Genomic DNA, 23996 nt, shown 5'->3' with positions numbered 1-23996 from the left:
GCCGAATTTTTCAGCCCACTTTTTGGGCTGAAAAATTCCACTTCGGCTTATACTCCAGTCAACAAAAAAACTTACCGAGGACTTGTGCGCGGCCGAGGCTTTGGTGCTTCCGGGATCGCCCGCACCTCTCCCAAGCCACCGCCGTCCGAGACCTGCCGAAGTTTGGGGAGGTTTGGGCGCCTCCCCAAACCTCCCCAAACCTCGGCAGGTCTCCGTTCCTCCTGCCGACCTTTGGGGAGGTTTGGGCGCCTCCCCAAACCTCGGCAGGTCTCCGTTCCTCCTGCCGACCTTTGGGGAGGTTTGGGCGCCTCCCCAAACCTCCCCAGGTCTCCGTTCCTCCTGCCGACCTTTGGGGAGGTTTGGGCGCCTCCCCAAACCTCGGCAGGTCTCCGTTCCTCCTGCCGACCTTTGGGGAGGTTTGGGCGCCTCCCCAAACCTCCCCAAACCTCGGCAGGTCTCCGTTCCTCCTGCCGACCTTTGGGGAGGTTTGGGCGCCTCCCCAAACCTCCCCAAACCTCGGCAGGTCTCCGTTCCTCCTGCCGACCTTTGGGGAGGTTTGGGCGCCTCCCCAAACCTCGGCAGGTCTCCGTTCCTCCGCGCAGACCTGCCGACCTTTGGGGAGGTTTGGGCGCCTCCCCAAACGTCCCCAAACCTCGGCAGGTCTCCGTTCCTGTTTGGGGAGGTTTGGGCGCCTCCCCAAACCTCCCCAAACCTCGGCAGGTCTCCGTTCCTCCGCGCAGACCTGCCGACCTTTGGGGAGGTTTGGGCGCCTCCCCAAACGTCCCCAAACCTCGGCAGGTCTCCGTTCCTGTTTGGGGAGGTTTGGGCGCCTCCCCAAACCTCCCCAAACCTCGGCAGGTCTCCGTTCCTCCGCGCAGACCTGCCGACCTTTGGGGAGGTTTGGGCGCCTCCCCAAACGTCCCCAAACCTCGGCAGGTCTCCGTTCCTGTTTGGGGAGGTTTGGGCGCCTCCCCAAACCTCCCCAAACCTCGGCAGGTCTCCGTTCCTCCGCGCAGACCTGCCGACCTTTGGGGAGGTTTGGGCGCCTCCCCAAACCTCCCCAAACCTCGGCAGGTCTCCGTTCCTGTTTGGGGAGGTTTGGGCGCCTCCCCAAACCTCCCCAAACCTCGGCAGGTCTCCGTTCCTCCGCGCAGACCTGCCGACCTTTGGGGAGGTTTGGGCGCCTCCCCAAACGTCCCCAAACCTCGGCAGGTCTCCGTTCCTGTTTGGGGAGGTTTGGGCGCCTCCCCAAACCTCCCCAAACCTCGGCAGGTCTCCGTTCCTCCGCGCAGACCTGCCGACCTTTGGGGAGGTTTGGGCGCCTCCCCAAACGTCCCCAAACCTCGGCAGGTCTCCGTTCCTGTTTGGGGAGGTTTGGGCGCCTCCCCAAACCTCCCCAAACCTCGGCAGGTCTCCGTTCCTCCGCGCAGACCTGCCGACGTTTGGGGAGGTTTGGGCGCCTCCCCAAACCTCCCCAAACCTCGGCAGGTCTCCGTTCCTCCGCGCAGACCTGCCGACGTTTGGGGAGGTTTGGGCGCCTCCCCAAACCTCCCCAAACCTCGGCAGGTCTCCGTTCCTGTTTGGGGAGGTTTGGGCGCCTCCCCAAACCTCCCCAAACCTCGGCAGGTCTCCGTTCCTCCGCGCAGACCTGCCGACCTTTGGGGAGGTTTGGGCGCCTCCCCAAACCTCCCCAAACCTCGGCAGGTCTCCGTTCTTCCTGCCGACCTTTGGGGAGGTTTGGGCGCCTCCCCAAACCTCCCCAAACGTCGGCAGGTCTGCGCGGAGGAACGGAGACCTGCCGAGGTTTGGGGAGGTTTGGGGAGGCGCCCAAACCTCCCCAAACAGGAACGGAGACCTGCCGAGGTTTGGGGACGTTTGGGGAGGCGCCCAAACCTCCCCAAAGGTCGGCAGGTCTGCGCGGAGGAACGGAGACCTGCCGAGGTTTGGGGAGGTTTGGGGAGGCGCCCAAACCTCCCCAAACAGGAACGGAGACCTGCCGAGGTTTGGGGACGTTTGGGGAGGCGCCCAAACCTCCCCAAAGGTCGGCAGGTCTGCGCGGAGGAACGGAGACCTGCCGAGGTTTGGGGAGGTTTGGGGAGGCGCCCAAACCTCCCCAAACAGGAACGGAGACCTGCCGAGGTTTGGGGACGTTTGGGGAGGCGCCCAAACCTCCCCAAACGTCGGCAGGTCTGCGCGGAGGAACGGAGACCTGCCGAGGTTTGGGGAGGTTTGGGGAGGCGCCCAAACCTCCCCAAACAGGAACGGAGACCTGCCGAGGTTTGGGGACGTTTGGGGAGGCGCCCAAACCTCCCCAAAGGTCGGCAGGTCTGCGCGGAGGAACGGAGACCTGCCGAGGTTTGGGGAGGTTTGGGGAGGCGCCCAAACCTCCCCAAACAGGAACGGAGACCTGCCGAGGTTTGGGGAGGTTTGGGGAGGCGCCCAAACCTCCCCAAACGTCGGCAGGTCTGCGCGGAGGAACGGAGACCTGCCGAGGTTTGGGGAGGTTTGGGGAGGCGCCCAAACCTCCCCAAACAGGAACGGAGACCTGCCGAGGTTTGGGGACATTTGGGGAGGCGCCCAAACCTCCCCAAAGGTCGGCAGGTCTGCGCGGAGGAACGGAGACCTGCCGAGGTTTGGGGAGGCGCCCAAACCTCCCCAAAGGTCGGCAGGAGGAACGGAGACCTGCCGAGGTTTGGGGAGGTTTGGGGAGGCGCCCAAACCTCCCCAAAGGTCGGCAGGAGGAACGGAGACCTGCCGAGGTTTGGGGAGGTTTGGGGAGGCGCCCAAACCTCCCCAAAGGTCGGCAGGAGGAACGGAGACCTGCCGAGGTTTGGGGAGGCGCCCAAACCTCCCCAAAGGTCGGCAGGAGGAACGGAGACCTCCCGAGGTTTGGGGAGGTTTGGGGAGGCGCCCAAACCTCCCCAAAGGTCGGCAGGAGGAACGGAGACCTGCCGAGGTTTGGGGAGGCGCCCAAACCTCCCCAAAGGTCGGCAGGAGGAACGGAGACCTGCCGAGGTTTGGGGAGGCGCCCAAACCTCCCCAAAGGTCGGCAGGAGGAACGGAGACCTGCCGAGGTTTGGGGAGGTTTGGGGAGGCGCCCAAACCTCCCCAAAGGTCGGCAGGAGGAACGGAGACCTGCCGAGGTTTGGGGAGGCGCCCAAACCTCCCCAAAGGTCGGCAGGAGGAACGGAGACCTGCCGACGTTTGGGGAGGTTTGGGGAGGCGCCCAAACCTCCCCAAAGGTCGGCAGGAGGAACGGAGACCTGCCGACGAGCCGCGGCCACACAGGGTATTCCTGTGTATTCAGGCTTGCAAAATGGCGGATCGAGCCTCTGCTGGCGGCAGAGGCTTGCAGAACGGCGGATCGGCTTATACTCGAGTCAATAACTTTTTCCAGTTTTTGGGGGTGAAATTGGGGGTCTCGGCTTATACTCGAGTCGGCTTATACTCAAGTATATACGGTAATTAAAGAAAATTTGTTCAAAAATATGATTTCCTAACCTGAATTCCATTATATGGCTTTTATAAAACATACTAGCATTTGAAAATATTGGAATTACTATAGACTGCTCTAAGATTTTTAAAACAGAAGATACAAATGTTTTAAATAAATACTAAAATATCTCAGTATTTTAGATCCATATGGCTCCCACCCTGATGCCGTTTAAGAAATTTCTGAAAGGTTGGCTATTTTCCCAAGCCTTGAATTAGGATGGGTGGTGGGATTCAGCTGGTTCGCACCAGTTTGGCAGAACCGGTAGCTAACTTTTTGTTGCCCAGGCCCAGAATGGACTTCTGAAAGTGGCAACCACAGAGAACCGGTTGTTCACATATTTGAATCCCACCATCGGTATTAAGCCCCTTGCGGGATTTTATCTGTCACTATGATTTTTTTTTCTTGACATACATTGTTCTTTTCTTGGTTCTTTTGTTGTTACTAAGTTTTATGCTGTATACCTCTCAGATTCTTAATGGAGTTGAGTGACCTTCTAAATTTAATAAATAATAAATAAATAAATCATCTTGTAGCATCACCTCCCACTGCGTTGGCAAGACCAACTGTTCACTACTGCGCTTTGGGGAGTGGAGGATGGAGAAAACATTTTAAATTCCCATTTTCTATACAAGTGAACTCTGTTCATGCTTTCCACTTCACACAATTCTGGACAAAGAACAGTGTAGCTGAGATTGAAATTCATAAATGTGGATCCCCTGAAGTGTTTTTCATAAATTCATATTCTCAAAGAAACAGTTATTACTGAAACAAAGGATGTTACATATTTACACGGACCAAAATCCTACCTGATTTTTGGCTTTGACATTCTGCTACAGATTCACATAATGAGTTTGCGACAGAGTTGAGCACTTGTCGTCTGCAACTTATGGAAGATTAAAAAAAAATCAAGAAATGCCATTTTTAATTTGTATTCACATTTTTCTGAATGTATTTTTTCTTAAGTATTGTGAAATATTAAAACTCTATAAGAATATCACTGCTGTAATTCCAATTTAAGTATCCACCAATATCATTATAGCTATACTCAAGAAGAAAAGAGCTTCAAGTGAGCATAGAGGACCAAATATTTTTAGAAATAATTTTTCAGGTACTATCTCACACATTTTTAGACAGCATATAGGAGAAGAATGATATGTATAAAAAAGTAAAGGCTGATGCCAACACAAAGAATCATCAATAAAGAAAGCTCATTTAAGTTCAGGTAAAAGCAGTCAATAATGTATAAAATGTAACTGCCTACCATAGCAAACAAGTTATTATTTAATTTAAATAGTAGTGGGGGGGACCCTAAGATGACACCCTCTATTAATTAAAGATATTATATATGCTGTTTAAACAAAAATAAATCATTACCTATTGCAGGTATAACATGAAGATGTTCTAAATTGTTGTTGACAATCTGAAAAATTGAATGGGCTCCCCAGAGATTTATGTACATTAACACTAGGTTTAGTAAGGAAATCAGCACTTTCAGGAAACTCCACAGGCGATCGGTGGTACCCACTGGAGAGAAACCCGTTACTGGGTGAAGTGCCAGGACTTAAATTCTGAGAAATTCCTAAAGAAGAGATGGAGGAGAAACCAAAGAAATAAGATGTTAGAAGAGTAGCACTGGCTCAACAGATGTTCTCAGGTTGCAGGTAAAATCTGGAACTCTCTTGTCTAAAGAGGCTAGTTTGGAACCTGTCTGTTGGTATACTTCTATTGAGTGAAGATCTTTGCTTTCAGAAGGGCATTCTCTCCATAAGCTACATAAATATTAAAAGATGCTAGCTAGATTTAAACACTGATTTTCAGTATATTGTGATTTCTGCTTTTATACATTTCATTTAGTGAACTTTGTTAACCAGTTTTAATTTAATTTAATTTAATTTAATTTAATTTAATTTAATTTAATTTAATTTTCCACAAGACAATACCAGATCTACTAAGAATTATGAGTTCTTTTGCAAAAAAAAATGTAGTAGGTCTACTTATACATTATTGTCAGAATGAAGACTTGCTTCACATGTTAATTCATCCTTGTGTTTCTATTAATACCAGCCAGCACCATACATATGTATAAATACACACACACACACACACACACACACACACACACACACACACACACACACACACAAATGCACACAATGTGAGTGTGATGTGTATCCTGCAACACTTATTATCATCTCCATCTGAAGACAATCAGGGCCTGAAATATTTGAAGTGTACCTGGCTACTTATATGTAATTCTTCATTTGATCATCTCTGGATTCATATAGCAGATTCCACACTTTGTCCTAAAGCCTTTCAGAATGTTCCAGAAGGCTGAGGGAGGAACTGGAACTATACTGGCGATTTAAAGACGGTTCAAATATTAAAAGGCTGACAAAATTTCAGCCAGCAATATTTGCAGCCTACAAAGTTTGCTCTCAAGGACAAGCCTCTGGACTGCTTAGTAAATATTCGCAAGTATTTATGACCATTTTCACACTTATATCCTTTGAAGCATCCCCATGGTCATGTGATCAAAATTCAGGCGCTTGGCAACTGGCAGTATTTATGGCAGTATTTATGGCAATCATGTGATCACTATTTGTAACCTTCCCAGCCAGCTTCAAATAAGCAACGTCATGGGGGAAGCCAGATTTGCTTAATGACTACACGATTCACTTAACAACTGCAGTGCTTCATTCAACAACTGTGGCAAAAAAAGATCATAAAATGAGGCACAACTCAACAACTGCCTTGCTTAGCCATGGAAATTTTGGATTCAACTGTGGTCATAAGCCAAGGACTATTTATGTATAAAAAAATCTATAACATATTTCTCTTAGGCCAGGAATAGGCAACCTTGGCTCTTTTATGACCTGTGGACTTCAACTCCCAGAATTCCTGAGTCAGCATAGCTTAGCTGACTCAGGAATTCTGAGAGTTGAAGTCCATGAGTCATAAAAGAGCCAAGGTTGCCTACCCCTGTCTTAGGCAAAATTGGCATGTTTATTAAAGGACAGGGGAATCTTTACTGCCACACATGTAACACCACAGTTTTGTGAGCTGCATGGTTTCCCAATATGTTTCTGGGGGCAATTGAAGCTGCTTCACCTTTAAAGCCCTTCATAGCTTGGGGGGGATGTCATTTTCTATCCCTCCAATTCAATCTAGCAGGTGAGCAGCCTGCAGGTCCCATCAGCCAAGGAATGTTGACTGGCAGGAACCAGAAAATATGCCTTCTTTGCATAACCCTTGCCCTCTGGAATATTCTCCCTTCAAATATCAGCATGATCTTGACCCTGCTGGCCTTTTGCAAGGCCACGAGAAGACTTGGTTGTGTGCCTGGGCCCTGAATGTATTAAGAGTCCCATTTCCTGTTTGTATGAAGAACCAGTTTTACTTGGTGCCACATATATTTATTTTGTATTGTTTAAATTATTTCTATTTTTTTTTACATCTGATTAATCCATATTGTCCAGAGGTAGCAGCTATAGAAATCAAACAAATAAATAAATAAATAGAAAATGCTTTCTCTTTCGTGTCAACAATACTTATTTTAGCTACGTACGCTATAAGCAACTCAACCTTAACTTCGGTAGCAAACAGAACAATAAAAATATATTTTATCATTTTGCAAAGGATGCATTTTTTTTCATTTGAGCAGCAAAATATTTTAGTTACAATATGCTTAAAATAATCCAAGCAATATAATAATTTAAGTTGCATAAATGTACTATTTTCAAAAGAAACCGTATCATTCTATGGACATCCCTATAGACAATGTATAAATGTTACATTCTTACCGGCTCGTCTAGAACCTGCATTGTTTGCTGAGGTCACTGAAGATGACCTTTGTTTCGGAATTGTCAACAGGTTTGTGCCAAGAAGAGGCCCATTTGGATAAGATCCTAGGCTAATTTAAAAACAGAAAAAGAAATCTTTATTTTATCAAACTAAAATACAGGAAAGGACATTTTAAAATTGAAATTAAATATAAAATATCAATCAATGATTACAGCCAAAGGCCAGGAATATTGAATACTAGTAAAAGATAGTAAAATAAAACAAATAAAATAAGTAAAGTAGTAATCAGAACCCTAAAACCCTAAAACAAAACAAAGAATGACTCTTGCTAAAAGGAATCTTCTCAATTAATGGTCAGTGCCTGGTTGTACGTAATGTTGTATGTAAGGATTCAAGGCTGATCCCTCTTTTTACTCCTCCCCCTGGCACTACCAGTCTTTCTCCTACAATGACATCATGCTGGCTGCTAAACTAAGTTCTGACTATGGGAGATCTTACATTAGTTGATGCCTCACATTCACTGCTGCTACATGGTATTTTGCTATAATTTTGGCTACAGAGGCTTTGCAATCTGAAAAAAGCAAAGCTCATACAGACATGAAATTTATATAACTGTTCTTACTGATGAAGCAGGAGTAAGCTATGTTTGTATATGTCTCCATACAAATGCAAAATAAGACATTGTTTCAAGTCAACCTTAAGCACATCAGGATTGAACTCAAGACTGTGGACAGAGTTAGCATGCAGTGCTACATTCTAACCACTGCACCACCAGGGCTCTTATCTAATGCTACATAAAATAAAATTTGCTCGTTATTGTACAAATCTATGTGGCAGTCCTGTGGGCAATAGATAGTTAAACCTTAGTAACTTCTAAAACATCTTGAGACTTTTGAGTCATTTGAGTTATAGCATTAGCATTTCTTTCATTCTGCCTTAATCACATTTTGGTGTTAATGACTCCTAAATTCTGTGCATACCTTGCCTCAGTTTCCATCACTCCATTATACATTATTGTAGCTAATGTAAGAAGGGACGCGGTGGCTCAGTGGGTTAGGACGCTGAGCCTGTCAATCAGAAGGTTGGCAGTTTGGCGGGTCGAATCCTGAGTGCCGCATAACAGAGTGAGCGCCTGTTACTCGTCCCAGCTTCTACCAACCTAGCAGTTTGAAAGCACGTAAAAATGCAAGTAGAAAAATAGGGACCACTACGGTGGGAAGGTAACAGCATTCCGTGCGCCTTTGGCGTCCAGTCATGTTGGCCACATGACCATGGAGACGTCCTCGGACAAACGCTGGCTCTTCGGCTTTGAAACAGAGATGAGCACCGGCCCCTAGAGTCAGAAACGACTATCACGCATGTGCGGGGGAACCTTTACCTTTAGCTAATGTAAGAGGATGATGTAAACTCTCTAGATGTGCTACCACTTGTAACTTTAAAAGATACAGTGGAAATTTTGGAAGAAGTGATCCAATAATCACCAACTGACCTTCTCTCTATTCTCAATTTAGCTATTAATTGCCAATTAACATACCTTCTAAAATGCAGAGGCCCAGGCTTGTGGTCAACTGTCTCAGATAAAATCTCATTAAGCTGTACCCTGAGTCCTTTGATAAACGTGGGTGGAGAGACTCCACTAGGGATTCATCCAGATATTAACATTAAAATTGTGAGTAGAAAGCATGACCATTATCACCCATACTAGCATTTAAACCCCACCAATTAATATAAATTAATTTTTTGTATACTTGATGATATGCTTTTCAATGTGACATTATTTGGGACCTATTTAGAGGTGTGTACAAATTAAATTATTCTTACAAAATATGGCAGTATTGCAACTGCCTGACACTCTAAGGAAGACAGGAGAATTTACTAATCCACCCTTTGGTGTCTCACCTGACTGGGACAAACTGACTTAATATAAAACCTACTTTACTCTAATTCAGTTGTAACTCATTTGTACTATGGTACAAGAACATCAAATTTTGAAAAATATTTTAAAAAGAAATATTTTTTTGATTTTGACTGCCATTCTAAAATATTCCATAAGGTGCAGGTGTGGTCTTTTGGGGATAGTTATTTTTCCTGCTTATTACTGCAATTTCATGCAACCCAGCAGTTGTAATAATTATTATAAGTGTATCTTATTCTCCAGGCATAGATACATAACTATATCCTAACAGATATAGTAATTACTCCAGCAATCTCTTGCAAGAAGCCCAAACGTAGGACGTAGGTACAAGAGAATATATTTTTCATGCTCCCTAGCAACTATGTATTATTATCAATAGCTAATAAAAGGTAACCACATGCTGAAGACATAGGCCCTATTGAGGGAATTTAAAAGCAAAGATCCACTTGGTCACGCTCTTTCAGTCTGTGATACTTGTTTTAATATTGCAATGCCTTATCTACAAAGCGAACATAGAATTTACAATGCACAAAGTAATTTAAAAGAAACAGAGGATCATCACCTCAAATATTTGCAGGAAATCCTTGTTTAGTGACCATATTCAGGACCATTAATAATTTGATCATTAAGCAGACAAAAGTGAAACTATGACTATGCTTATGATTTTATGTCAGCTTTCCTTTGCTTTACTGACCTGCAAAGGTTGTAAATGCAAGGATTAGCTCTAAAATTTCTTTTTCATCATTGTCATAACTACAAAGAGCCACTAAACAAAAACAGTCACTAAATGAAGACCATCTGTATAGCACTTTTCTTAATTCTAAGTACATTGTTCAGGAGGAGACATCACCTTAAAAACTCAAGCAAGACATCTTTTTCCCCCCTTATCAATAAGATTACAGAACATATTTATTCATTTTTCCTATTTCTAAACTGCCCATTTCCCTCAGAGGATCTCTGGGTTGTGAGAGAGGCTCAGGGCAGTGATTATTTATTAATTATTTAAGAAAGTTATAATATAATTCATTGAAAGTAATGGTTGCAACTTTGTACAAACCTTTGGTGTTATCTATTAACAATGAAGTGATTTTGGGGTGAATAATGACTGAAGCAAAATGGATAGAAATAGCATTTCTGTTCTTGTTGCCTTAACTCATGTAATTCTCAAAGAAAAAGTTTTTAGCTGTAGCTAATTTTATATGAGAAATATACATGAGCAATTTAGAAATCCTGAACTGCTAATATGTATTGCATTAATATATTTAAACAGATTGTTTAAATAGTCCAAATTTGAAATGCTCTCCAGACAATGTGCTTAACTAGGAAATGGAATGTAGAGTAACATATTTCTGGAGAGTTTTATCACTACACTCTTTTATTTATTAACTTGTCCACTGTGCAACTCTGCCGATTAACGAATGCATTCTATTTCTTATAACATTAATGTGTAACTCTGTAATTGCCAATTTAATCCTAATGCATACTTAGCATGTATTTTTTTTTATCAAATCTATCTTGGGGTGCTATTCAAAAAGAATACTTAAGATTTAAGAAACATAGCATGTATTTTTTTTATCAAATCTATCTTGGGGTGCTATTCAAAAAGAATACTTAAGATTTAAGAAACATTTATATAATTTTCACTTTAAAAAAAGAACTAGAAACTAGCAGCTATGTTGTAAAACTATGCCATCTGCTGTTTGAAATCTGAAATAGGAAAGCATCTAGATACGCTCAGAACTCAAAAAGTTTTTAAAGCCTGATGTTTTGTTGTCTAGATAGGCAACTTTTAATGTATTTTATATATTTTTAGATGCATATAAAATTGGATAACTTTAGCTACATTTGTTAATCCTTTGATTCATTTGTCTATTTGGAAAAAAAACTTATATAACTTATTGAATCACATATATAATTGTGTTAAATATAATACAAATTAAATTAATAATTTAGTGGTGAGTGAAATCTCAATCTTGATTATGTGAACCCAGTGCTTTTTTTGTAAAAGAAAAAGGTGCCGGAACTCACACATGTCATACACACATGCCTTGCCTACCCTACAAGGTTCCATCGAAAAAAGGTGCCGGAACTCCGTTCTGAGCGTTCAATGAGAAAAAAAGCCCTGTGTGAACCAATCAATAATATGATTCACTAGCTATTCTTGCACCTATAATTGTATCTATTTAATATATTTGTGGAAAATTTGTCAATAGACTTTCTCCTGCCTGTGCATTTTGGCTTCCATATCCTGTACCTCTTTCATGACTGATAAATTAACTAGATTCTTACGGCTAATGTATTGATCATTCTTTATTGCTTATGTGTAGGTTCTCACAGTTTCTTTCAAACATTTGCTTAAATGTTTCTTGCCCTGTCCAAGAGGAGAGCTCTCCATCACAATTTCTTGACCTCTGTACTAGAAGCTGCATTTCTAAAACTCATTCTCTCTGACTTTTAGTTAACTTTTATTTTTCAGTTTACACAAACTGGAGATCTAAGTATACGAGTATAACTTATAAATCAGCAGAAGATGATTCTCAAGCTTAGGGAGAAATTATTATTTGTAATACTTTTCAATAATGTCATTTTTAGGTTATCAGATCTGGGCAGCAAAAATCTAGATAATTATTAGCTGGCAGCAAATATTTAATTATTTGCTGCCATCTGGTGGTCATCTGGATTTCTGCAGTTCTGTTCTGAAAGTTTTTGTATTCTAGGATTCTAGTAACTGGTAGTTCTTATGCATTAGGTTACAGGGAAAATTTAAAAAAAAACACCTAAGAATTAATTTATTGGTAAATTTAATTCATGTAGGACATTTAAAATTTACTGGTTCTTCTCACAAGAGCAAAATAGATTGTAGGCAAGCTAATGGCATTCACTCCTTTTATATTATTTCTAAGAATTATCACCTAAACTAGAATGATAGAAACTAACTAAATGCCTCAAGTAGTGCTAGATTCCTATTTTTTATTTTAAGGTAAAGGTAAAGGTAAAGGTTCCCCCGCACATGCGTGCTAGTCGTTTCCGACTCTAGGGGCCGGTGCTCATCTCCGTTTCAAAGCCGAAGAGCCAGCGCTTGTCCGAGGACGTCTCCGTGGTCATGTGGCCGGCATGACTGGACGCCAAAGGCGCACGGAACGCTGTTACCTTCCCACCGTAGTGGTCCCTATTTTTCTACTTGCATTTTTACATGCTTTCGAACTGCTAGGTTGGCAGAAGCTGGGACGAGTAGCAGGCGCTCACTCTGCTACGCGGCACTCGGGATTCGACCCGCCAAACTGCCGACCTTCTGATCGACAAGCTCAGCGTCTTAACCCACTGAGCCACCGCGTCCCTTCATTTTTTATTTTACTATCCAATAAATAATTATTATACATAAATGACTTATCTTAAGTTGCAATTTCATTTCTTAACTTTTGATGCTCAGAATTAGTGTTTGCTGTTAATTGCTTCCTAAAATACCATACTTTAAACAGCTTGGATGAATGAAGTAATACATTTAATTACAAATATTTTACGCTACTGATAGAATTCAAGAACCATATTGTACAATATTGATTCAATTCAATATATATGTCTGAATATTTTCTACTGTAGGTAAAAAAAAATTGTGAAATCTATATTGGTAATATTCTAACCTTGAAAGATTATATTCATGGTGTGATCGTTTGCCATTACTACGTTCCCATCTAGAAGTTGGATCAATGGGCAGCAAGCTTCCTAAACTTCGCCTTAACTGTGGTGTTGGTAAGCTATTTCGACTGCTCAGTACCTAGTTAAGAACAAGTTAAGAAAAATTATACTTTCCCCCCCACAAAATATCCATTTTAAATCATGCTTTGTTGTTCTCAGCAGTACACAAATATATATTAGCATCATTTAACTTAAATCAGCTAGCTAAAGTAATTAAACTTTAAACAACTTTGATCTTTAAAAAGTTTGACTACCATATTATCAATTCTCTTTATCCATTTATTTTTATGCCATAAGTGCCACGGAGGATTGCATTTATACAAATGTATTCATATTGTATTTGAGGCAACATCGTCTCCAACATTGATTGGAAGGTCTTGCTATGGTAACAGAAAGCTCATTTCTTAGGCCGTTTAAATCTAAACTAAGACTTTAGTTAAGAGTGGAAAGTTATCAGTTAGACTGCAATTTAAAGGTCAAACAGGGAAATTACATGAATCAGAAGCACAGAAACGGAAGCAAAACAAACAGAGAGAGAAAAGTTTAGGTGAAAAGGACTGGGGGAAAAAACAAGGAGCAGGTCAGCTGAGGTGTTGATTTTATTTATTTTTATTTGATTTGATTTGTATACCGCCCTTCTCCCGAAGGACTCAGGGCGGTGAACAGGGACATAAATACCAAAATACCCAAAATAAAGAAATTAAAAACAAATTAAACCCTAGTGCCCAAATGCAGAAAATAAATTACATTAAAACAATAATTAAAACCAAAACCCATCAGACCAGGCCGGCTTGTTCAAACAAATAGGTTTTTAGGTCGCGTCGGAAGGAGCGAAGGTCGGGAGCCATCCGGAGCTCAAACGGTAAACGGTTCCACAGGTCAGGCTTACCCACAGAGAACGCCCTCCCCCTGGGGGCCACCAGTCGGCACTCTCCGAACAGCGGCACCCTGAGGAGGCCCTCTCTGTGGGAGCGCACTGGGCGGAGGGAAGTTGATGCCGGCCGCAGGTGCTCCCTAAGGTACTCCGGACCCATGCCATGTAGGGCTTTGTAGGTCATCACCAGTACCTTGAATCTCACCCGGAAAGCAACCGGAAGCCAATGCAGCTCACGGAGCAAAGGTGTAATGTGGGAGTATCGGGAGACCCCCAACACAACTCACGCGGCTGCATTCTGCACCAGTTGGAGCCTCCGAGTGGTCCTCAAGGGCAGCCCCATGTAGAGGGCGTTGCAGTAGTCTAAACGAGAGGTCACGAGCGCATGAGTGACTGTACACAAGGCATCATGATTGAAAGCAGTTGTATAATGCTAATGAGATGATATGTGATAGGAAAGAAAGAATGCTAGTAGGGAAAGAAAAAGCTGGCTCATGGTTAATGGAAATGTAACAGAATAGGCAATAATTTGAAAAGAAGCTTAGGTAGCCACTAGCAGAATGGACAGTTACTTGGCTACACATGTACTTATATTCTATTAATAGGTGCAATGTAGGCCAACCTTCTGCTCCTTGCAGGGATCCAAATTAAAGGATCCATGCTATCCAGTCATTGCTTAAATTGTTCTCTACATAACTGGTTCCATGGCTGAACTGAACTGCTTTCGCTTAGGAAATGTTTCCTAATTTTCAAATGATACCTGTCTACTTTTAACTTTGCTATTCTGTGACCTGCCCTGCAGGTAAAAAAAATAGATTGTAACGTTTTATCTGTAACATCCTTTGAACTACTTGAAAGATGAAATTGTACCCAAGTAATCTCTTTTAAAAATGCAATCTGTTTTCTTACCCTTTCCTTAGTTTCTAGTGCCTTGATTATTCCGTCTTTCCCTAAATCTGTCCCAGTTTCTCTGAAATCTTAAATGTGGTGCTCAGAATTAGATGAAATATTCAGTGTGAGGTTTGATCAATGCAGAATAAAGTGAAATGGTTACTTCCTATGATTCGGCTTCTTTTGATGCAGCCTAAACAGTAGCAGCTTCTTTTGCAGCCACATCACGCTAATAACATATTCAGTTTGTAATACATTTTCCCAAGGTTTTCTTCAGTTTATGATTACCAAAATAAATAATCCCTATTCCTTGCACTCAACATTAATGTCCAAAGTAAAATATTTTTAATTTGTCTCCTCCATTTTATTACTTTATTTTCAGTCCATTTGGCTACTTTACTAAGATCACTTTGAATTTTATTTCTGAATGATAGAATATTAGCTATCTTATCAGTTGTTTACAATACAACCATTCCCTCCTTATCCAAGTTTTTAGTAGAAATGATTAAAGTGTCCAGCACCAAACTCTTTAATATCCAATCATTTATTCTCTTCCATTTGATAAGGAACCAGTGATGAAGACTATTTGAGTATGGTGTGCAAGCCAGTTAAATGTCCATTTAATTGGCATGCCATCCAATCCATACTTAATTGGCTTACTTATTAGAACATCATGGCCTATTTTGTCAAATGCTTCGCTGAACTTAAGATATTTTACTGTAGGTCTACAATATTCCCTTTAAAGCATCAAGGACTCCCAAAATTAGATAACTGTAGCTCAGTTGAGACATATTCTTGAGAAATCATATTGACTTCTGGTAATCAATGCATTATTTTCATTGTGCTCAGAATGTTCATAGGTATCAGTATCAGACTGATTAACTGGATCTTTTCCTTTTCCTTGGAAAATGGGACAAAATTTGCCCTCCTCAGTTTTGGCTTATCCTCCATTCTTTCTCCAGGAATTTCCAATGCAATATATGAAATGTTGAACATCAGCAAGTTCCTTCAGCATCATAAGATATAGTTGATTCAGACTAGAGACTTAGCCTCAAAGTATGTTTCTTGACCATGCTTCTATCATTCTCGTTCTCATCCTTCAATCCTACCCTTTTACCCTAGTCCTATAATTGGCTGGTGAGATACATATCCTCTTCCTAAAGAAGTCAGTGCCAAAATAGGAGTTAAGCAATTCTAATAAAGGAGAATATTAGTAGCTCAGGGTTGTCATGAGGGGCCCTCGGAGCTCTCTGAGCTTGCTTGTTTTCTTGTAGACGTTTCATTACCTGAACTAAGTAACATCATCAGTGCTCTAGGTACAATTAAGCAATTCTGCTTTTCATTACCTATAAGCCTTTTGCTATTTTCATTAAGCAATAGGTTTATTTTATCTTCTGTTTATTTAAAAATTTCTGAAGTTTATATTGCTGTTTTTTTTAAACATTCCTTGACTGACTCATTCTGAGCTTCATCCTTCTGAAACTCTAAAGCAGCCAATTTACTTTTCTTCCATCACCTGCCATTTTTTCCATTTATTTATTTATTTTTTTATTTTAATTCCATTTATATCCCGCCCTTCTCCGAAGACTCAGGGCGGCTTACAAGCTTAGCAGTAGCCTTCATTCTATGTATATGCCTGCTTATTAGGGCTTTCACACACACCCCAAGCGGCATTATTACAAAGTCAGCTTAATTGCCCCCAACAATCTGGGTCCTCATTTTACCTACCTGGGAAGGATGGAAGGCTGAGTCAACCTTGAGCCTGGTGGGATGCGAACCTGCACTAATTGCAGGCAGCTGGTGTTACTTAAGGAGGCATTAGCCCACTGCTCCACCAAGGCTGCATCCTTTTATTTTATTTTTTATTTCTGTACAGCCACACTGGCTTCTTCTGCAGTCATTTTTTTCTTTAAATTGTCCACAATTGTCCTTTCAGTATAACTGTTTAAGCACATAACAGGAGCTCCTTTTCCTATTAGCTTCTCCTGACATATTTTTATTATTTGTGTTGATGAAAATTAAGAGTTCATGTTCAAGTAGCCTATTTGCAGTTTTTGGTAATATTTTCTTCCAATATTTCTGCTTCTTCCAGGGTGTCAATCTAGTCTCTTTTAATATATGGTCACTAACGTCTAAAGACAGTCTCCATTCTTTAAAGGAGAAAGGTATTAACAAGATAAGTGATGAACAGTATAACTAAACAATTTGCTGTTGCAACCCCTTTTCCTCATTACTGAATTAAATTCTGTTTAAATAATGTGAAAGTTAAGGGAAGAGCAGAAGAGAAATTCAGGAAGGCTTTAAGCACCAAATTCTTTATTACATTGGAAAGTATTTAAATATGTACATGCTACATATTGATTACGATGATAATATTTTAACCTTGTGCAGCTTACAGTCTCCTCTTTCATGTGAGTCTTCCATTTCTGGACAGGAATAAAATCCTGGAAAGGGAGTAAACAGGTTTATCTTTGGCCTGCATGAACCTGAGAAAGCACTTAGCAAATTATCGATGCTTTGAAGAGAAGAAATCACATGTGGAGGAACAATTGGATCAGACAGAAGATCAGACACCATATTCCGAGTCTGATTTAGTACAGACAGATCAACTTCGGTTCCACTGCATGGATTCTATAATAAAGAAAAATAATACTGGTTATTAAAAACAGAAGCTTTTATCTTGTAGGGAAAAAATTATACAAATAGGAAATACATCTCAGATACTCTGTAACATACAATGTGATGCATAATATATTTTAACAAGTAAATTTTGTGGAAATACACTGTAATATTAAGGTAATATAAAATATTTGAAGTTTTGCTCCTTACAATTTGGGAAAAATATCTGCAGTCTGCATAAATAAAACTGTATCATTTCTAAGCTTTTTAAATCAAAAAGAGAATAGTATACATTTTTGGCACAATACTGCCAGATATTTTTAAATCTTTATTTTCAACTGTATTTAACTGGAAGGGTGTGGCATTCTAAGAGAAGTGCATTTTTTAAACATTAGAAAATGAAACAGCTTACAAGGATACAGAAGCATTTGTTTCTACATAATATGAATGTTATACAAGTAATACTGAAGCGTATCAGTTATTCTGCATCACATTTCCTGAGGCACAATTCTCATTTTTCAGAGTTATCCTGAAATTATTCTTAATTACAAAAAATCAACAAATCTCATTCTTGCTTTATTTTGCCCATATATAATGCTACTTCGTTGGATTCTAATGTCTGGTTTCCCTTTAGATATTAAGGAAATATTGACCTTCCAGACATTGTCCTCTTAATCAGAAGCCCACTTCTGAATGGGAAAGCTCACAGGAAGAACCAAACGAGATTAGTTACTTATGGCAGGCTAGAATAAAACAATATGCAAATGAAATTCCACCATTGAAAGCAATCAAAACTAGGGTGGTGATACGAGATGGGTTATATTTATCTATCTCCAAGGTTTTAACCCTAAGCTTTTTCCCCTCTTCTTTCATAGTCATTGGATGTTTTGAACTTTCTTCAAGACAAGAAGAGGCAGTTGTGTTGACTTAATGGTTCTCTCAAGAGAACTACTACTACTACTTGCCAACTTCATTATCTCCTGCTCCTCTTCTTCTTTTCCTTCTCCTTCAGGAGGTTTCATATGCTTTTCACCCTTGCTCTCTATGGCCTTGTATGGCCAACTTTTCATGATACTCATCCTTTCCCAAAAACTAGGAAAAGTAAAAGTATCTAACAATGATGGCTGGCTTTCCTGATAATGACGCTTGGGAGTGTTCTCATGGGCAATCTAAGCACAATCCACTTGATCTACAAGGGGGTGCTAAAAGGCTTCAAATTCCTAGGGAAAAAATAGTGGAATATAAAAGAACCAGATACATGTCTTGCAGTAGGTACTGTGAAATGGAAAGACACCACATGGAAGCATGAACTTCATAATTATAAATTAATCTGGCCAGTTCTAAGAAACTTTCCAGTTCTAAGAAACTGATGGGAAGAGGAATTGGGGAGGGGGAAATTTTCCATGCACATAACAGAAGTAGGAGAAGAGTCATTGAGTAAGAAATATCGTAACTTCTGGAAAGCCATCAGGGAAGTGACCATTCAGCTCTCAAGAACAGGTTATTCCACAGGGCTGTTCCATATTTGTCAGGTCAGGTAGAAGGATGACGTGTTGAGGGTTGTAAATCTGGCACCCTGGGGAATCAAAGGTGATTATCCTAGTCCCAATGAATATGTCAATTGTGACATCAAGCTGAAACAACTCCTGATTGCTGAGCTCTAGAGGTTTGGTTCTCTCTATAATGAACCCCATGTATGAAGTGTGACAACAATCATTTCAATTTTAAGGAGGGGCTGTATGAATATATTATGAATATAAATAGGTAAAATATATTTTTGTGTTATGGAAGTTTTGGTGAAGTTGCCTGTGCTTCAATTATTCATGAAAAAAGAGAATGACTCCCTATATAAAAATTTCCCAGATTTCCTGAGAAAGAATCTACATTATTTGATGCACATTTTTATTTACAGGGCAAATATTAATTTGGTATTTTTTTCCTGCTAGAATTATTTTTATATTTTATATGTACTGACCTGATGATGAAGTTTATACCATTGCTTTAAATCCCAGTCCCAAAGAATCATCTGTAAAACCAAAAAACAGGAAGTTATAACCAAACTGTCCATATCTGGCAACGTTCAACTCTTCAAGTCATGAATTATAAATTAAAAAAATACTTCTACGAATCATCTGTATTTGGTGCATTTAGCTGCTGCACTTCACTTCAATAAATAAAAAGTGAAGATAAGGAGGTTCCTAGAAAATAATTAATTCATTTAAAAAGTAATTTAAATAATTTTGTATTTCACAAATTTCTTTCCTGTAAATACTTTTTCAATATATTCATTAAAAACTATTTATTTGTTCAATTTATATAGCTGCCTATATGTGACTCTGGACAGGTCAAAAAGGTAAAATACAAAAAAAACAATACAAAGAATAACAAATACCAGATAAGAACAATAATTGAAAATTCAAAATAAAAGTCACTAAAACCATAAAAAATACAATCTACAAGAGTAACACATTCAAAATAAAAAGGGTAAAAAACAATCTATAGCATTTAATCCAAGCTATTAAGAGTATAGATATTTAGCAGGATCCACACCACCAAAATATTGTTTTCCATTTCAGAAATAAATTAGAGACAATGGGATAGGCAGATGAACCTTATTTGCATAGAGATAGTTGTCACTTTATCGTTCATTCACATGTTCTCCTTTTTCAAATTTCAATAGAAGTTTATGTATTTTACCAATCACATGTTCATCATTTATACATAATTTTCAAACTCAGTCTTGCAATATTCACAAGCATAAACTCTTTTGTCCACTTTGTCTTTCTAATAGCTATAAATAAGAAAACATTAGAAACGATATCCCTCTGCTCAAAGTTCTTCTCTTGATTTTATCCCATAGCCTGTGTTTGATCAAACTCATCCCTTGCTGACCCCCAATAACACTGTAGATCAGGGGTCCCCAACCCCCAGTCCGTGGACCAGTACCAGTCCGCAGCATGCCAGCAACCGGGCCTCACAAACAAAGCCCAATCCGTGAGATGCAGGTAGCACACAAAACTACACACCCTCTTGTCCATGGAAAACCTCTCTCCACAGAACCGGCCCCTGGTGCCCAAAAGGTTGGGGACCTCTGCTCTAGATGTCTATTCTCATGTATGTCCCAAAGGTGCAGGAACATAAATCCTTCCATTCTCCACCATCCAGTCAGAGCTGAAGAAGCTTCTTGGATGAGAAGCAAAACATCTTGAAAGAAAAATAAGAAAGTCCAGTTTCCTCTTGTCCTTTGGAACAACCATGACCTGGATGACTGAAAATCTCCATAGATATTTTTCTCCTGTATCCTCTCCTTCAGCATTAACCATGGAGAGTGATGGGATCCATGGGAAGGGAGAGGTCACATGGGTGCAATCCAATCCAAGGCCCACAGTTGCCCTCTCGTTAATGGCGAGTAAGGCCTCAGTCAGATTGTGCAAGCAGACCATCAGATACAGCCATCAGGTTATAGGACATAACCGTCCTGCTTTAGTCAATAGCACCTGGAATATTAGTTTAGGTTCTAGGCACTGCAATTTAAAAAACATGCTGAAAAATTAGAATGCATGCAGAGAAGGGAGACTACATCGATAAGGGGCCTAGAGAGCAATCAAATAAAGAGAAATTGGAAATAGATAACTTTTACCTGCAGAAGAAAGGATTGAGGAGTGATTTGATAGTCATTTTCCCACTAGAACTGGACAAGTGGGCATGTTCCAGGACCCATCAGTGAAACAATGTCACCTGCTGTGGTGTCTGTCATAGCACCCGCCTTAAGAAGAAGACCCCCTACAGAGATACAGATAGCCCTGACCCTCTTGGGCCTTCAGGGAAGCAGAAGAACCTGGAACTGGCATAGGATGGTTTTTAGATGAATAAGAGCGTGTTGGGTCTTCAACCTTGTTTGTTTGTTTGTTTGTTTGTTTATTATTTATTTATTTATTTATTTGATTTTATATACCGCCCTATTCCCAAAGGACTCAATGGAAGATGGGGGAGGAATTTTCAATGAAAAGCTGGGTTGTTATTTTTTTAGAGGCACTACAATTCTGAATTTCCTGCAACAGCTAGAAGTTGAACTAGTGAATCTTTGAGCTTCATTCTGTGATTCTGGATGTGGGCAAGGATATTCTTTTCAAATGTTACAAGCTTCCACAAGGTGGTGCTCAAAACGTAATTCTTAGGGACATTGTTATTTAATCTAGGTTCATGACTCTTGTCATGAACAAGAGTCATGAACAAGCCATGGAAATTGGATGGCTTAGCTTTTTCAATTCAGCCTATCTTACAGGGTTGTTTTGGTAAAGATAAAATAAAGGCAGATTCCTAGGTAAGCTACCATGAATTCCTGAAGAAACAGCTATAAAACAAATCAATAAATATCAGAGTACTCAGTGATAATGACATGATATTACTGTATTTTGTTAGTACAAAAAAGATGGGTCCTCATTTGAATGTGAGGGTACAAAATTGCTGGCATTTATTTAAAGAAAATGGAGCAGGTAGAATGCAAAGACCATCTGATCAGAAAAGAACTGTACAGGATGTTGGAGATGTTTGTCTTTGTCTTTCTGAAAGCTAAGAAAATGACTTCAAAAGGTACATGGTTCTCCTGTCAGGACATCTGATGATTGAGTTAACAAGATGCTATCTATATTCCACAACAGAAGATAAATGACTAAAAGGAAACCAAGTTCCAGAAAAAACATCTAAGATAGATGGATGAAGAGCAGATTCACATGGCTTAGGACCAAGGTAGAGAACCTATGGCACGGGTGCGACAGGTGGCACCCAGAGCCCTCTCTGTGGGCATGCATGCCATCACCCCTGTCCTAGGCCTTCAGCTGGGTTTTATAAAACCTTTTTGCTTTAGGCCTCCGCTGCCATGTACAAAAAAAAAGGTTCAATCAATCAATTTCAACTTCTCGTGGGGAAAAAAAAGTTCTCGCAAAGTTGGAATTGATTGATTGAACTTTTTAGTCCCACCCAGTCTGCCTTTACCACTGCAGCCATGCGCACCCGATGGGCCACGCTCACCCAATTGGCCACACCCTCTCAAAGGGTCACGCCCACCCAATTGGCCACACCCACTCAAAGGGTCACGCCCACCCAGCACCCGATGATACATAAGTGGGTTTTGGGTTGCAGTTTGGGCACTCGGTCTCTAAAAGGTTTGCCATCACTGGCTTAGGAAGTGATGATAATACTAGTGGGTAAGACATAACAAAATGTGCAGCTGCAACAGAACTACAATCCCAGCCATTTCAGAATTGACCATGCTGCTCCATTTCTTGAGATTTTGAGTGAAACTTTGTCCACAAACCCACCTGGTCTTTCTGCCTGCAGAAAGAGCCTCAAGTGTCTGCAGAATGGTCATCTCAGCTGCTCTATGACATTTCTGAAGTAGAAAGACATAAGGTAGTTGAAATCACAGAAGCTTTGCTTATAGAATCTCTGGATGAGGCATCTGCAAGCCCAACTATACTACAGAAGGGGACGGAGTTGCTCAGCTATAAATTCACAGACTTTCTGGAGGCATATTTAAACTAAACAGCGGGGACAATGAGTTAATTGATACAGAACATCCCTGTCCCCGGCAATCTAAAAACTATAGGGCTATCAGTCCATGTAACATAGATGTGTGTGTGGACAAGAATATCATCCTTGCTGTCAAGCAAAATCAAGCTTCTAATAGTGAGTGCCACACAAAGTGCACTAACCAAATAGGTGGTAAGACAATAAGGGAACTCAGGCACCACACAGGTCATGTAGAAAGTAAAAACAGAGTCAGTTATAAAGGACTCAAATGTCTATACACCAATGCAGAGTATGAGCAATAAACAGGGTGAACTAGAAATTCAGGTTAATGAGGCAGATATGATATTGTCGCCATCACGGAAACATGGGATGAAACCCACAAATGGAACACACAGCTAGAGGGATTTAAATTATTCAAAAGAAACAGACCAAATAAAAGAAGAGGTGGAGTTGCTCTCTATATAAGAAATAACAACATCTCTACAGAAATAGAGCACAACAATGATGAAAACTGTAAACCTGAATGCATTTGGGTCAATATAAAAGGAAGAAAAAAATGGCATTGCCATAGGTGTATACTATAGGCCACCCAACCAAATAGAGGAAATAGATGGACTTTTTGCTAGGTATGTAGGAAGCACATCACAATAGTAATGGGGGACTTTAACTCCCTGATATCAACTGGGAGACAAACTCTGCACCAAGTGGAAGATCAAACAGGTTCCTGACAAACCTAGCAGACAACTTTGTCACCCAAAAAGTAGAGAAGGGAACTAGGGGATTAGCCATTTTGGATCTAATTCTCACTAACAGAGATGAAATGATAGAAGGTGTTGAAGCCACAGGAACCTTGGGAGTAAGTAATCATGTAATATTGGAATTCAACATTATGGAAGCACAAGCAATAGAATACAGTCAAACTAGAGTCTTGGACTTTAAGAGAGCTAATTTCAATAAACTTAGAGCTTGGGAAGGATTCCGTGGATGAGAATCCTCAAGGGGAAAACAACTCAAGAAGCTTGGGAAATTTTGAAAAGTGAGATAATAAAAACCCAGTCTAGCACAATACCAACAAAGAGGAAAAATAACAGCTCTCAAAAGAAACCAGCATGGCTGCATAAAGAACTCTCTGATAAATTGAAAGATAAAAAGGACAAGTATAGAAAGTGGAA

General features: G+C 40.8%; 1 protein-coding gene across 1 annotated transcript in view; it reads right to left on the bottom strand.

Annotated features, from left to right (window-relative positions):
* The window catches only part of PDE3B (phosphodiesterase 3B), a 63399-nt gene that overhangs the window by 19796 nt on the left and 19607 nt on the right, over window positions 1–23996 (bottom strand). Inside the window, exons 2-7 of the mRNA XM_081329986.1 lie at window positions 19268–19318; window positions 17056–17304; window positions 12854–12987; window positions 7297–7406; window positions 4871–5075; window positions 4303–4379 (exon numbers count right to left, since the gene is read on the bottom strand). Coding sequence (XP_081186112.1) covers window positions 4303–4379; window positions 4871–5075; window positions 7297–7406; window positions 12854–12987; window positions 17056–17304; window positions 19268–19318 — 826 coding nt within the window. The remainder of the gene's footprint in view (window positions 1–4302; window positions 4380–4870; window positions 5076–7296; window positions 7407–12853; window positions 12988–17055; window positions 17305–19267; window positions 19319–23996) is intronic.

The sequence above is a fragment of the Vipera berus genome (assembly GCF_964194415.1).
Source record: "Vipera berus genome assembly, chromosome: 1".
In the NCBI taxonomy this organism is placed as follows: domain Eukaryota; kingdom Metazoa; phylum Chordata; class Lepidosauria; order Squamata; family Viperidae; genus Vipera; species Vipera berus.
Note: the sequence above shows the minus strand (reverse complement) of the source record. Positions and strands in the feature narration are given on the sequence as shown.